This window comes from Oncorhynchus masou, chromosome 3 (genome assembly GCF_036934945.1).
Source record: "Oncorhynchus masou masou isolate Uvic2021 chromosome 3, UVic_Omas_1.1, whole genome shotgun sequence".
Taxonomy (NCBI): domain Eukaryota; kingdom Metazoa; phylum Chordata; class Actinopteri; order Salmoniformes; family Salmonidae; genus Oncorhynchus; species Oncorhynchus masou.
The window spans coordinates 37,270,294-37,286,273 of NC_088214.1; the positions used below are offsets into that span (position 1 = coordinate 37,270,294).

Genomic DNA, 15,980 nt, shown 5'->3' on the forward strand with positions numbered 1-15,980 from the left:
TATAGACCGAGTCACTGGTGTTTCCTGCTTTCATTTTTGCTTGAAAGCAGGAATCAAGGGGATATAATTATTGTCAGATTTGCCAAATGGAGGGCAAGGGAGAGCTTTCTACGCATCTCTGTGCGTGGAGTGAAGGTGATCTCTATTTTTTTCTCCCTCTGGTTGTGCATTTAACATGCTGATAGAAATTAGGTAAAACTGATTTAAGTTTCCCTGCATTAACGTCCCTGGCCAGTAGGAGCGCCACCACTGGGTGAGTGGTTCCTGTTTGCTTATTTCCTTATGCAGCTGACTCAGTGTGGTCTTAGTGCCAGTGTCCGTCTGTGGTGGTAAATACACAGCCTCGGAAAAAAATAGATGAAAACTCTCTTGGAAAATAGTGTGGTCTACAGCTTATCATCAGCTACTCTACTTCGAGCGAAATCTAGAGACTTCCTTAGAATTTGTGCACCGGCTGTTGTTTAGAAATATACACAGACCACCCCCCCATCTTACTGTGCTGTTCTTGCTAGCCGGTGCAGCTTATATCCCGCTAGCGGAATGTTTTCCATGTCGTAATTCAGCCACGGTTTGGTGAAACATAAGATGTTACAGTTTTTGATGTCCCGTTGGTAGGATATTCGTGATCGTACCTCGTCTAATGTACTGTCCAATGAATGTACGTTGGCAAGTAATATTGATGGTAAGGGCAGATTTCCCACTCGCCGTCGGCGGATCATTACGAGGCACCCAGCGCCGTGTCCTCTATACAGGCGTCTCTTTCTCCTGCCAATGACAGGGATTTTGGCCTTGTCGGATGTCTAAAGTACATCCTGGGCGTCCTGCTTGGTGACGAAAAAATCTTTGTCTAATCCGAGGTGAATGATCATTGTCCTGATATCCAGAAGTTTGTTTTGCCATAAGATACGGTGGCAGAAACATTATGTACAAAATAAGTTACAAATAACGCAAAAAACCCACATAATAGCAGAATTGATTAGTAACATGGTTGCCATTTCTTCCGGGCGCCATCTTCAATTAAGAGAAGGTTGCACAACATCCTGACTAGTGCCAGAGACACGTCCAAGAGAAGCACATGCAGTAGACTATAGACCACTGAGGGAATGAGTTATAAGAACATGCATATAGGAGTGTGTTGTGGAACTTTTTTTGTCAGAAGGGGCCGTGTGTTGAATTAAGTTATCCGGAGCTGAGCTCTTTTGGCAAGGATATGGTGAGAGTAACAGAGGAGATGTGTTAGTTTGAGAAAGCATGTGTATGTTTGCATGCACCAAACCCAACAGAGTCAGACGGCTAAATGTTCACCTTTTCAGTACAAACCATAAGTTACCCAAGTCTCCGGAATGAAGAAAAATCTTCCCCTCCTCCGCCTTCCAGTTGCAGGAGGTGTTTGTGTTCAAGGGCTTTTCTCCAAATAATTTTCTGCAAGTTGGTAAATATAAATGTTTGCTTGTCTCCCAATATCAAATGGAGAGAAATGTCTCCAAAACAAATATCTGTGTATAGAGCAGCCTGTTCCTAACTGAGCAGTGTGTCCTTAAACTGCAAATATGTTGCATATTCTCAACTCTTTCTTTTTTCAATCTTTTAGCAGTCCTTATTTTGACCAAAAAGGTAAAAGGTCAGTAAAGTACCAGGTGCCTATCTCCGGTGTCTCTAATGTGAGACAACTTGATGTACAAGTTTACCCCCCTGGACAGAATGCTAGTCTATCACAGGACCTTACCTCCAATCTCTCTCCTCAATGCTGAGTGCCAAGCAGAGACTCATTGGGTCCCATTTTCTGTATTTAGAATGAGAGAGCCGGAGCTCGAACTCTCAACCTTCCAATCTCAGGCCAGACACTTAACCAACAAGGCCATTACAAGTTAATATTCTTCATTTTATTTTGGTTCAAACTGACAGTTGAGTTTATGGGGGAACTTCTCTCTGAAAGGTTTTCTACCAAATAAAATTGAGTCTACAGCCATGAAGACTGCATTGACTTTTACATGGCTCACTCATTTGGGCTCTTGGATGGGTAACTACATTCACTATTCACTGCTCCCTGTGTACACTTATAGAGAGGGAGACTAATGAAGAGTTGGTTGTTTTGATCATTACACCCCCCCCCCCCCCCCCATCTCAAATGAATCTGCTCCTACAATTATCACTATGGGCGAAATGAGTTTGTTCGTTAATATCTCATCTGCCTCGGTTAATTGGATGCCTTGATTACAGGACTGATGAAAACACAACTGTTGATTGCAAAGTGTAACGAATATGCAAACGACATGAGCGTTGGAGCCTCAAGTTTGAGAGAGTTTTGAACGGTTCTCTACTGAAATATTTCTGAACGTCTAGCTGCTGCATTAGTGTTCAGTGAACGTGATCTGAGGAGAAAGTAGGGGGCAGGGGAAATAAGGAAAGGGCTTGAAAAAGAGAGCAGGAAGGAGGGAGGAATGGCAATGAAGAGAGGTTGTTGAATAATTAAGCACAGAACACCTGTTGAACCATCCTTCATTTTCTCTTTCACCTCCCAGACAAAAAAATAACCACTAAGCTACTGAATACCATCCTCTTAATGTCAGTCCAACTAATATCACATTTTTATTTGTAGTGAAACTAAGAGGATTCACTGTGCTTACCGGAGCAAGGTAGCTTTGGCGGATAGGAGCGTTAGGGTTGTAACCGGAAAGGTTACTGGATCGAATACCTGAGCTGACAAGGTACAAATCTGGCATTCTGCCCCCAAGCAAGGCATTTAACCCACTGTTCCCGGGCACTGATGACATGGTTGCTGATTAAGGCAGACACCAGCACCTTTCTGATTGGTTGGGTTAAATGCGAAAGACACATTTCAGTTGAATGCATTCAGTTCAACTGAATGAATGAATTCAGTACAACTGACTAGGGATCCCCCTTTCCCGAATACACAGTAATCTCAATATACAGAGTCTTTTTAACATCATCACTGGAAACCAATGTTAACCTTCATGCACACTGTAGAGCTCTTCCCATGGTACTTGATTAGTCATTATTAACTGGGTGGTTCGAACCCTGAATGCTGATTGGCTGACAGCCATGGTATATCAGACCGTATACCAGGGGTATGACAAAACATTTATTTTTACTGCTTTAATTAAGTTGATAAACAGTTTATAACCCATTCAATAAGGCAAATCAAACTTTTTCACATGCTCCAAATACAACAAGTGTAGACCTTACAATGAAATGCTTCCTTACAAGCCCTTAACCAACAGTGCAGTTCAAACCCTCAGGGGTGTCACGGGATTCCTCCTGGGAAGGAGAGGCGGACCAAAACGCAGCGTGGTTATTTATAAACATCTTTAATAAAAGATAACGTGAACAAATATACTTATACAAAAACAAGAAACCGTGGAAAACTGAAAACAGTCCTAACTGGTGCAAAACACAGAGACAGGAACAATCACCCACAAAACCCAACACAAAACAGGCTACCTAAATATGGCTCCCAATCAGAGACAATGACTAACACCTACCTCTGATTGAGAACCATATCAGGCCCAAACACAGAAACAGACAAACAAGACATCCAACATAGAATGCCCACTCAGATCACACCCTGACCAAACAAAACATAGAACATACAAAGCAAACTATGGTCAGGGTGTGACAAGGGGTTTGTGATATTTACATATTATTATACATTTTTGGTGGGTGATATATCGCCAATATACCACAGCTAAGGGCTGTGTCAAGGCACTTAGCGATGCGTTGTACATAAAAACAGCCCTTAGCCGTGGTATATTGGCCATATACCACACCTCCTCGGGCCTTATTGCTTAACAATACCATGGCATTGTTGATTACTTGTTTCCGATTGGCTTGACAGGCGTTCTAGAGCATGTATTATTTACCTATAATGCACAGTATATTTGCACGGTAGAATTCAATGGCTATAATTCCTTCTTACACTTTCTATGTTAGACCTGCGCACTGCACCCAGCCCGCCACTGCGCCACCCGGGAGGCCCTTGAGCTGCTTTTGAAAGCAAAAGTCGAATTGAAAACATTATTGGCATTGTTGAATTCGATTTTCATAATGACAAGCAAGGACGGATGTTTTGGTTAGCTAAACTAGCAAGTCTGGTTGTTTGGCTACCACGGCAACTACTGTAGCTATCTAGTAAATGCTAGCTACTTCAGCGGATGTTGAACACATTTCTACCGGCAAATGTGTTACATTATAGCCATGGTATAAAAATGATAATGAACTCGGCGCTCTATGCGTTCTCTGGAAAATAATGCAACTCCGTGGAAAGTCAGTTCCACTCTGCTAGCGCGTCGTGGAACACACCTTCCACGTCGTTCATTATTTTCCATAGAACGCATAGCCTCTCGTTGATTATCCCTTACACAATTAATTCCTGAACAGCCAGGCATAAATCATTGAAATTAGTAACTCAACCAAGTGTGCGTTTGGGCGTGCATATTAAAATATCTTACAAATAGCCTCCATTCACTCAGTGCTTTATGTAAACACATTAATTATGTGTAGACATACTGCCATATACATTGAAACCATTTCTACACTGTATATATAAAATGTGCTTGGTCAAATATAGCTTTATGGTCCTGTGCTATGTATAGCTTTTTGTTTAGATATGCTCTTACTGGGTCTTACTGTAAATAATGAATAGAAAGAAAGCATGGGTATCTTTGAGTGTCATGTCGTGCCTTTGGTGTGTATAAAAAGTGTTTTCAACTTGTATTTTGGGGTCAAGTCCATTTCAATGTATTTCAATTTGAAGAATTTGTTTTGACTCAATTTAAATTTAACCATGATATAAACGGACATTTTGAAACTAAATATCTGATACTTTGTTTACCTTGGCAGCTACCTCCCGAGTGGTGCAGCGGTCTAAAGGCTCTGCAGCTAGATGTGTCACTACAGACCCTGGTTCAATTCCAGGCTGTATCACAACCGGCTGTGATTGGGAGTCCCATAGGGAGGCGCACAATTGTCCCAGCGATGTACGGATTAGGGTTTGGCTGCCGTTGACTTGCCTAGTTAAATAAAGGTTAAGTATAAAATAAGATCTCCTGTCTGTGCTCTTGTAAAAGATGGGCACATAGACACTCTATCTCAAGGCTACCATTAATTAACTCAGAACACTGCTGAGTATAGATAATAATCATGTACGTCTTTCAAACATAAAGTTGAGTCTGGATGAATTTGGCTATAAGAAAAAAAGCTAACATTCTGTACATGTAACGGCACGGTGTTCTATCAACAAATCGTTGGAATGTCGACCAGTCAAATAACTGAAATTCAACCAAATAAGGGAAATTCTTTATCTATCCTCCCTTCTCTCTCTCAGGCTGCAGCTGACTTCGTGAAGGCCCACTTGCCAGAGTCTCTGAGGCAGCAGCTGCTGTCCTATGACAGGGAGAAGAGGGAGGGCGTTCTCTCCTACCACAGCATCCTGGAGCAGCGCATCCTGGCTGTGGACCGAGACATGGTGGACAAGCTCTCCGCCAATCATGACGAAGCAGGTGAGGGACCGTTTTGCCAATAATTAATAAGATTACATGTACAGGGGGAACCTGATCCTAGATCAGCACTCCTACTCTGAGACGTTTTGTGAATACGAGCCCACACATTAAAAAGGTGGCAACAATGGGGGAGGGGTTAAGACAGTAGGTCAGATAGTTATCTTCAGTAGGAAACGAAAATATGTGTTCTTATTGGACAAGTTAAGGTAGTGCCTCCCTGTTTCACTCTGTTTTCCACCTATTGAACTTAACCCAGGTTAAGACTGGTCAGAGTTGACCCTCTCTGTAAAACATCCTAATGACGTTCGGCGTAGAGAAAACGGAAAGACGAGGAACACTTTTTATAAATGTAAAGCACTTTTTTATAGATGTTTTACAGATTTTGTCTATGAAGAAGAAAATCCGTATACCTTAAATGTAGTATTATTTGTTATGGCGACGGTGAAATGTCTCCATGTAGAAGAGCTTTTGAAGGTCAAGACATAAAGTCAGTGTCGCATCCCTTTGTTGCCCTGGGAGATTTATTGTCAGCCCTGAGAAATGGATTAGATGCCTGTACTGGAAACAGTACCATATAAATCAATTCCAATGGAAGTGGAGGACATGTGCAGAATGAAAAGATAAACCTTTGTCAGGTAAGTTATTAGGGCCAGGAATAGCTGTTACTCGGATGCTTTCATTGTTATGATATACATTGAGTGTACAAAACATTGGGAACACTTTCCTAATATTGAGTTGCACCCCTCCTTTGCCCTCAGAACAGCCTCAATTCATCAGGGCATGGACTCTGAAAGGTATCGAGAGCATTCCACAGGGATGCTGGCCCATGTTGACTCCAATGCTTCCCACAGTCTTGTCAAGTTGGCTGGATGTCCTTTTGGGTGGTGGCCCATTCTTGATACACATGGGAAACTGAAAACCCAGCAGCGCTGCAGTTCTTGACACACTCAAAGCGGTGCGCCTGGCACCTACTGTCTTGCCCATTCACCCTCTGAATGTCTTAATTGTATCAAAGCTTAAAAATCCCTTTTTAACCTGTCTACTCCCCTTCATCTACACTGATTTGAAGTGGATTTAACAAGTGACATCAATAAGGGATCAGAGCTTTCACCTGGATTCACCTGGTCAGCCTGTGTCATGGAAAGAGCAGGTGTTCTTAATGTTTTGTACACTCAGTGTAAATACACTATGGCATTCAGTATTGCGCTTGATAGTAGACTAGGATACACATATTGTATTCTGAGAATGAGAAACACAGGTGAAAAATGTATTCAAGTAAACTTAAAGGGACATCAAATGTTTTCATTACTTCACAGTAGTCTAATATCAAAATAGATCCACGTCCCAGGCCATCGGTTGTGTAGATCTAGCTATGGTTTTGGAATGTCCCTTTAAAAAAGAAAAAAAACTATTTCTCTCTCTCTTAGGCACTACATGTCTGGTGGCTCTGCTATCAGACCGGGAGCTAACAGTGGCCAACGTTGGGGACTCGAGGGGCGTGCTGTGTGACAAGGATGGGAATGCGGTGGCCCTGTCACATGACCACAAGCCCTACCAGCTCAAAGAGCGCAAGAGGATCAAGAGGGCAGGTGAGCGGAGCGCTGCATGGATCAAAAGGACCACAACGTTATGGGGACGTTGTAGTGACGTTTGTGTCAAACCAAGCTAAACCGTAAATACTACAGAGTTAAGTCACGCTAAATTTCACAGGGCTGCTTTAGAACGGAACTAAAAAAGCATTTTAAATGAAAAAATCTCAATTGAAAATGCTTCTCAGTCCAGCACCAGGCTTAAAGGTCCTGTCCTGTCAAAATTATGTTTTGTTCTGTGTTTCCAAACCTCTCTGCCAATAACATCTACTTTTCCCCTCCCAAGTCAGACCACTTCAAGACAGTCCTAGCAAAATTCTTGTTTCAGAAATAGTGTTTTGCTAAAAAGCTATTTTTCTTTCTTTTTGACCATTTTAATGGAATGTACTTAATTTTTACCCAGATAGGATTTGATATTGATAATAAAAATCTGCTGCATTTGGCCTTCAAACTGTCCAGGAAACAAACTGTCACAGAAACAAAACACACATACATTTCCTTGGCTGTGGCACGCAGTGTATAATTATCCTCATAAAATGTTTCCCACATTTCAGCAGATCACAATGGCACGCTAGGATGAATCACTGGAATGAATCAGTGTCAAATGGAGAGACTAAGAATTGTAGCCTTGAGTCGCCACCTGTTGACCCTCTTTGGAAATGCAATCAGTGATGTCTTATCAAATCAAATCAAATTGTGTTGGTCACATACACATATTTAGATGTTATTGTGGGTGTAGCAAAATGCTTGTGTTCCTAGCTCCAACAGTGCAGCAGTATCTAACAATTCACAACAATACACACAAATCTAAAAGTAAAATAATGGAATTAAGAAATACAGATATTAGATTGAGCATTGTCGCAGTGGCTTTGACTAAAATGCAGTAGAATAGAAAACAGTATATACATATGAGAAAACTAAAGCAGTATGTAAACATTATTAAAGTGACCAGTGATTCCATTTCTATGTACATAGGGCAGCAGCCTCTAAGCTGCAGTGTTGCGTAACCAGGTAGAAGCCGGCAAGTGATGGTTATTTAACTGTCTGATGGCCTTGAGATAGAAGCAGTTTTTCAGTCTCTCGGTCCCAGCTTTGATGCACAGGTACTAACCTTACCTTCTGGATGATAGTGGGGTGAACAGGCCATAGCTCGGGTTGTTGATGACCTTGATGATGGCCTCCCCATGACATCAGGTGTTGTAGGTGTCCTGGAGAGGTAGTTTACCCTCTGTGATGCGTTTGGCAGACCGCACCAACCTCTGGCGAGCCCTGTGGTTGCGGGCAGTGCAGTTGCTGTACCAAGTGGTGATACAGCCCGACAGGATGCTCTCAATTTTGCATCCGTAAAAGTTTGTGGGGTTTTAGAGGCCAAGCCTAAAATTTCTTCAGCCTCCTGAGGTTGAAGAGGCACTGTTGCACCTTCTTCACCACACTGTCTGTGTGGGTGGACCATTTCTGATCGTCAGTGATGTGTACACCGAGGAGCTTGAAGCTTTCCACCTTCACTGCGGTCCCGTCAATCTGGATAGTGGGGGTGCTCCCTCAGCTGTTTCCTGGAGTCCACGATCAGCTCCTTCGTTTCGTTATTTTCCTGGCACCACTCTCCCAGGGCTCTCACCTCCTCCCTGTACGCTGTCTCGTCATTGTTGGTAATCAGGTATACTACTGTTGTGTCTTCTGCAAACTTGATGATTGAGTTGGAGGCATACGTGGCCATGCAGTCATGGGTGAACAGGGAGTACAGGAGGGGGCTGAGCACGCACCCTTGTGGGGCCCCTATGTTGAGGATCGGCGAAGTGGAGGTGTTGTTTCTACCTTCAACACCTGGGGGCGGCCCGTCAGGAAGTCCAGCTTAATGATGAGCTTGGAGGATACTATGGTGTTGAACACTGAGCTATAGTCAATGAACAGCATTCTTACATAGGTATTCCTCTTGTCCAGATGGGATAGGGCATTGTGCAGTGCGATGGTCATTGCATCGTCTGTGGGTCTATTGGGGCGGTAAGCAAATCGAAGTGGGTCTAGGGTGTCAGGTAAGGTGGAGGTGATATGATCCTTGACTAGCCTCTCAAAGCACTTCATGATGACAGAAGTGAGTGCTACAGGGAGATAGCGATTTAGTTCAGTTATCTTTGCCTTCGTGGGTACAGGAACAATGGTGGACATCTTGAAGCAAGTGGGGACAGCAGACTGGGATAGGGATAGATTGAATATGTCCGTAAACACATCAGCCAGCTCTTCTGCGCATGCTGAGGACATGGCTAGAGATGCCGTCTGGGCCGGCAGCCTTGCGAGGATTATTAGCTCTGACAAATGATAGAAAGCACTAATATATCCTGTGCTGGATTTGGTCAGTGGTGTAAAAAGTACCCAATTGTCATACTTGAGTAAAAGTGTAATAGAAAATGACTTAAGTAAAAGTGAAAGTTACTCAGTAAAATACTGCTTGAGTAAAAGTCTAAAAGTATTTGGTTTTAAATATACGTAAGTTTCACAAGTGGATTGAATTCCTAAAATATACCTAAGTATCAAAGTAAAAGTATAAATAATTTCAAATTCCTTATATTAACCAAAGCAGGTGGCAGCATTTTCTTGTTTTTAAAATGTATGGATAGCCAGGGGCACACTCCAACACTCAGACATCATTTACAAACTGCATTAGTTTTTAGTGATTCCGCCAGAACATAGGCAGTAGGGATGACCATGTGTTCTCTTGATAAGTGTGGGAATTTCACAATTTTCCTTTTCTGCTTAGCATTCAAAATGTAACGAGTACTTTGGGTTGTCAGGGAAAATGTATGGAGTAAAAAATACATCATTTTAGGAATGTAGTGAAGTAAAAGTTTAAAAAAATCTGTAAAGTAAAGTACAGATACCCAGAAAAACTACTTAAGTAGTACTTTCAAGTATTTTTACTTAAGTACTTTACGCCACTGGATATGGTAAATATAATATTTATAGATATATAGATATTGTGTACTTTGACTAGGATACAGACATCTCTATGCTCAGTCTGCACTTTCTTCTGTGTTGTTTTCTGTGTACACAATGAATGACCAATGTATAAAGTTACAGGTAGTTTAATTCAATTGCATTGCACTTCCATTCCTTCACCACCAGGGGGCTTCATAAGCTTCAACGGTTCATGGCGAGTCCAGGGCATCCTGGCCATGTCTCGATCGCTGGGCGACTACCCCCTGAAGAACCTCAACGTGGTCATCCCCGATCCTGATGTGTTGACCTTTGACCTGGACAAGCTGCAGCCCGAGTTCATGATCCTGGCGTCGGACGGCCTGTGGGACGCCTTCAGCAACGAGGAGGCGGTGCGCTTTGTGCGCGAGCGCCTGGACGAGCCGCACTACGGTGCCAAGAGCATTGTGCTGCAGTCCTTTTACCGCGGCTGCCCAGACAACATCACTGTCATGGTGGTCAAGTTCAAGAGTGGTCCTGTGGGGAGCAGGGCTGGGGAGTAGAGGTGGTGATGAGGTCACAATGTCATGATAGGGTCATCATTATTGTTATGTTCTAGATGGTCTCTTCTCCCTTGTTAATAGTGTAGCAAGCAATCAACCTGGGGAGGATTGGGAACTGTCGCAACCTGGATACCTGGCATTCTCTTTGACACGCACGTACCCCTACACCCAAAACTATTTGTTTTCATTTCTGACCATAACTTTTGGAAAGATACACATTTTTGTTTGATATATGGATTTTACTCTGAAGCTGGAATGCTAGATCGTCCTGACACACACACCTCCGTCTCACACGTTGGCATTCAGCATGAACACTAATCTCATCCATTCAACCTTTACTGACACACAACTGGAGATCACCCCTTCTGCATCAATGAGAAGATGACTCTCTGACTCAACCAGCACTGCATACTGTGATCTACTGTTCTCTACCAACAAACAACAGCAGTGTGTTCTACTGTCAAAGGACTGACACTGTCCTGAAGAAAGAAAAAAAAGAAAAAATGTACCTTTCGGGACTTTTATTGTTGTGGAATGATAAGCCCTTATATCAGCCCATAAAAAATGCTGTAAGTTCCTTGGTCGTATACAGGATCAAACCCTGACTTAGCTCCAGCCATTGCCTTTTTTTTGTTAACACAGTCTTAACCAGGCTGATGTATAGTTACTCTATTATGGTACTGGACCTGTATAGGATATTTGTTTAGCCTATCCATGTTTGGGAAAGATCTGTGAATGTTAGCACACAGGTGTTGGTGCGTCCGTCGGAATCGACTGATTCAAAGGCTACACAGCTGAGACAGGAAGGCTAATTGCCAGTAATATGCAATATGATTGGAGTGAATACTGATGTGTTAATAAGGCCAGGATCATGTTAGAGACCAAGGATGGCCAACTTTGCTCCGGAAGTAGCAGCAGTGTGTGCAGGGTTTCATTCCAGCCCAGCACACCTGATTCAAAGAGTTTTAAGTAATAAAGACTGCACACACGGGTTATCCAGGAACAGTTGGCCACCCTTGTGTTAGTTTTACTACTGTAATACTGTATTGAATACTAAAATTACTACTGTATTTCATAGGTACATTTTATGCTTGAAACTGTGGCAAGCCTTTTATAATTTAACAATGTACCTTATTTGCCTTATTTGTTGTTTCCGTTTTAATATTATTGCCAAAATAAAACATATACAGCTGTTTATTGTTGACCTTTACACACGCATAAGACGATGATGTAACAACAAGCGTCGCTTGTGGACAGCTCACCAACAAGTCACTCGTATACTCTGCCAAATACAGTCTGTCAGTATTAAAATTCAATGCTACCTTGTGAAATGTTTTTGTTGTCCTTACTTTTGCCAATTTGAAAGAGAACGTGCAGAGAGTTAGCTGCAACTGCCCTCTCAGATATAACATGGTCAATTACTTATAAAATATGTATATTGGGTCCAATCAAAATGGAGGCCTATTTTAATTGTATAATAGAGCAAAAATAATAAGTAATTGAAATCTTGAGTCACAGATCTGGCTGACCTGTTGCCTATTCATATATATCAATGTGTATGTGTAGGGTCGGACTTAGTGATTTGGAGGCCACAGGCAGAGTCCAGTCTGAGATCCACAAGCGAGTGCACCAACATTTTCAATGGGTTTTTTATGTACCATGAACACAACCAAAAAAATCACTTCAAAATTTGGTTACCATCGCACATTCATCCAAAATATTTCCAGCATCCGAACAGTGAACTCACCAACTTTTCTTCAATTTGCAAGTGGCTGAAACAATCCCGCCAGAAAAAGCATCTTCAGCGAACGAAACAGCGCCCCTCTGTCTTAGCGGAGATTTTTTAAATTGTTTTATTATTATTACTAGTATAATTTGTTTTAATTATACCCCGCTTTAGTTATGATGATGTGAGGCCTGAGGCAATTGCCTGTTCTGCCTAATGGTAAAGTCCGCCACTGTGTCTGTGACCTTTCTGTAGCCTAATAACCAAGTATGGCCACCAAGAAATAGTGCATTACAATCTGGGGCCAGAGAGAAACCACAATGATGTATGCAAATATTGAGCCAAACAATTACACCACTGTATTCCTGTTTCTTCACCAGTGTGCTGGATTGTCACACATGAATGAATACATCTCCCGTCAGTCACGTCATGACACTAAACAATTGATTCGGTTTCATTTGGGGATCCTAAATGATGACATTACATTTATATTTAGGTAATTTAGCAGACGCTCTTGCCCAGAGCGACTTACAGTTAGTGCATTCATCTTAAGATCGCTAGGTGGGACAACCACATCACAGGCATAGAAATTACATTTTTCCTCAATAACGTAGCTGTCAGTAGAGTCAGAGCTGGGGGGGGGGGGCTAGCATTGGGGTGCAGGGTTTGAGTATAGCCTGAAGGTAGGGAGGGGCAGTTCCTCTTCCTGTTCCGTAGGTAAGCACCATGGTCTTGTAGTGGATGCGAGCTTCAACTGGAAGCCAGAGGAGCGGGATGACATGAGAGAACTTGGGAAGGTTGAAAACCAAGCAGGCTGCTGCGTTCTGGATAAATTGGAGGGGTTTAATGGCACAAGCGGGGAGCCCAGCCAACAGCGAGTTGCAGTCGTCCAGATGAGAGAGGACAAGTGCCTGTATTAGGACCTGCACAGCTTCCCTTGTGAGGTAGGGTAGTACTCTACGGATGTTGTAGAGCAGTGGTTCCCAAAATTGTTATAGTTCCGTACCGCTTCAAACATTCAACCTCCAGCTGCGTACCCCCTCTAACACCAGGGTCAGCACACTCTCAAAATGTTTTCCATCATTGTAAGCCTGCCACACACACACTATACAATACATTTATTAAACATAAGAATGAGTATCAGTTTTTGTCACAACCCGGCTCATGGGAAATGACAAAGAGCTCTCTTATAGGAATAGGGCACAAATAATAATATAATAATAATCATTTTGCTCTTTATTTAACCATCTTACATATAAAACCTTATTTGTTAATCGAAAATTGTGAATAACTCACCACAGGTTTATGACAAGGGTGTGCTTGAAAGGATGCACATACCTCTGCAATGTTGGGTTGTAATTGAACAGAGTCTCAGTCTTACATCATTTTCCACACACAGTCTGCCTGTATTTAGATTTCATGCTAGTGAGGGCCGAGAATCCACTCTCACATAGGTGCGTGGCTGCAAAGGGCATCAGTGTCTTAATAGCACGATTTGCCAAGGCAGGATACTCTGAGCGCAGCCCAATCCAGAAATCTGGCATTGGCTTCTGATTAAATTCAATTTTCACAGAACCACTTATTGCAATTTCAATGAGGCTCTCATGATTCAGATATCGGTAAGTGGACAGGAGGCAGGGCATGAAAAGGATAACGAATCCAGTTGTTTGTGTCGTCCGTTTTGGGACAAACCTGTGTGCCACAACAGAAAGTGGGAAACAGGGCTGCCTAAATATGATCCCCAATCAGAGACAACGATAAACAGCTGTCTCTGATTGGGAACCATATCAGGCCAACATAGAAATACAAAACTCCTAGACCTACAACAACCCTAGACATACAAAACCCTAGACATACAAAACACTAGACATACAACACTAGAGTACTCACCCTAGTCACACCCTGACCTAACCAAAATATATAGAAAACAGAGATATCTAAGGCAGCCTGTTTTCCCACTATGGGATATGGGTAGTTGTTTTCTGTTTTTTTATTCTGTATTCTGTACCAGAGAGAACTGTTTCGGTTTCGTTCATTCTCTTTTGTTGTTTTTTCATACAGTGTTCATTCAATTCATAAATAAAGATGAACACGTACCACACTGCACCTTGGTCCTCACCTTATTCCACCAACGGCCGTTACAGAACTACCCACACCAAAAAAAGACCAAGCAGCGTGGTAACAAGGAGCAGAGGGTTCTGGACTCCTGGACTTGGGAGGAGATACTAGACGGTAAGGGACCCTGGAGTCAGGCTGGGGAATATCGCCGCCCCAAAGAAGAACTTGAGGCAGCGAAAGCTGAGCGGAGGCGATATGAGGTAAGGCAGCGCAACGGGCACGAGAGGCAGCCCCCCCCGCCCCAAAAAATGGGGGGGCACACGGGGAGATTGGCGGAGTCAGGCGATAGACCTGAACCAACTCCCCGGGCTTACCGGGAGGGACGTAGTACTGGTCAGGCACCGTGTTATGTGGTGAAGCGCACGGTGTCGCCAGTGCGCGCTCATAGCCCGGAGCGCTATAGGCCAGCCCCCGCAAGTGCCATGCGAGAGTGGGCATCCAGCCAGGGCGTATTGTGCCAGCTCAGCGTGTTTGGACTCCGGTACGCCATTTCAGCCCAGGGTATCTTGCGCCGGCGCTGCGTGCTGTGTCTCCGGGGCGCTGGGAGGGTGCAGTTCGCCCTATGCCTGCCGGGCGAATGTGGGCATTGAGCCTAAGGGAGAGCTGTGAGTGGTATGCACCAGATCTCCAGTGCTCCCCCACAGCCCGGTCCATCTGGTGCATCCTCCACACACCAGGCCTCCTGTAGGTCTGACCAGCCTGGTGGGTCCTGTGGCAGCCCCACGCACCAGGCTGTCTCTCCGTCTCCTCCCTCCAGGTTCTCCTGCCTGTCTCGCTTCCAGAGTCTCTCTCCTGTCCGGAGCCGCCAGAGTCCCCCTACTGTCCGGCGCCGCCAGAGTCTCCCTCCTGTCCGGAGCCGCCAGAGTCTCCCTCCTGTCCGGAGCCGCCAGAGCCGCCCGTCAGTCAGGAGATGCTAGAGCCGCCCGTCAGTCAGGAGATGCCAGAGCCGCCCGTCAGTCAGGAGCTGCCAGAGCCGCCCGTGAGTCAGGAGCTGCCAGAGCCGCCCGTGAGTCAGGAGCTGCCAGAGCCGCCGGTCAGTCAGGAGCTGCCAGAGCCGCCCGTCAGTCAGGAACTGCCAGAGCCGCACGTGATTCAGGAGCTGCCAGAGCCGCCCGTGAGTCAAGAGCTGCCAGAGCCGCCCGTCAGTCAGGAGCTGCCAGAGCCGCCCGTCAGTCAGGAGCTGCCAGAGCCGCCCGCCAGTCAGGAGCTGCCAGAGCCGCACTTCACTCCGGAGCTGCCAGAATTGCAGCCCCTCAGTCCAGAGGCGCCCCTCAGTCCAGAGGTGCCCCTCAGTCCAGTGGCGCCCTCTATGAGGGTCTTCAGTCCGGGGCCCGCTGCGAGGGTCCCCGCTCCAGAGGCGCCACCTAAGTGGGCCAAGAATGAGGTGGAGCGGGGTCCACGTCCTGCACCCGACCCGCCACCGTAAGAAGGAGCACCTGGATCCTCCCCTTTAGAGTCAGTTTTTGCGGCCGGAGTCCGCACCTTTGGGGGGGGGGGGATACTGTCACGCCCTGGCCATAGAGAGGCTTTTTATTCTCTATTTTGGTTAGGCCAG

The 15,980-nt window shown here is 44.5% G+C and overlaps 1 protein-coding gene across 1 annotated transcript in view; it reads left to right on the forward strand.

Moving 5' to 3' along the window:
* Positions 1 to 11,912, forward strand: part of LOC135508146 (protein phosphatase 1L) — a 32,005-nt gene extending 20,093 nt beyond the window's left edge. Inside the window, exons 2-4 of the mRNA XM_064928142.1 lie at positions 5,345 to 5,519; positions 6,947 to 7,108; positions 10,229 to 11,912. Coding sequence (XP_064784214.1) covers positions 5,345 to 5,519; positions 6,947 to 7,108; positions 10,229 to 10,581 — 690 coding nt within the window. The 3' untranslated portion in view covers positions 10,582 to 11,912. The remainder of the gene's footprint in view (positions 1 to 5,344; positions 5,520 to 6,946; positions 7,109 to 10,228) is intronic.
* The last annotated feature ends 4,068 nt before the right edge of the window (positions 11,913 to 15,980 follow it).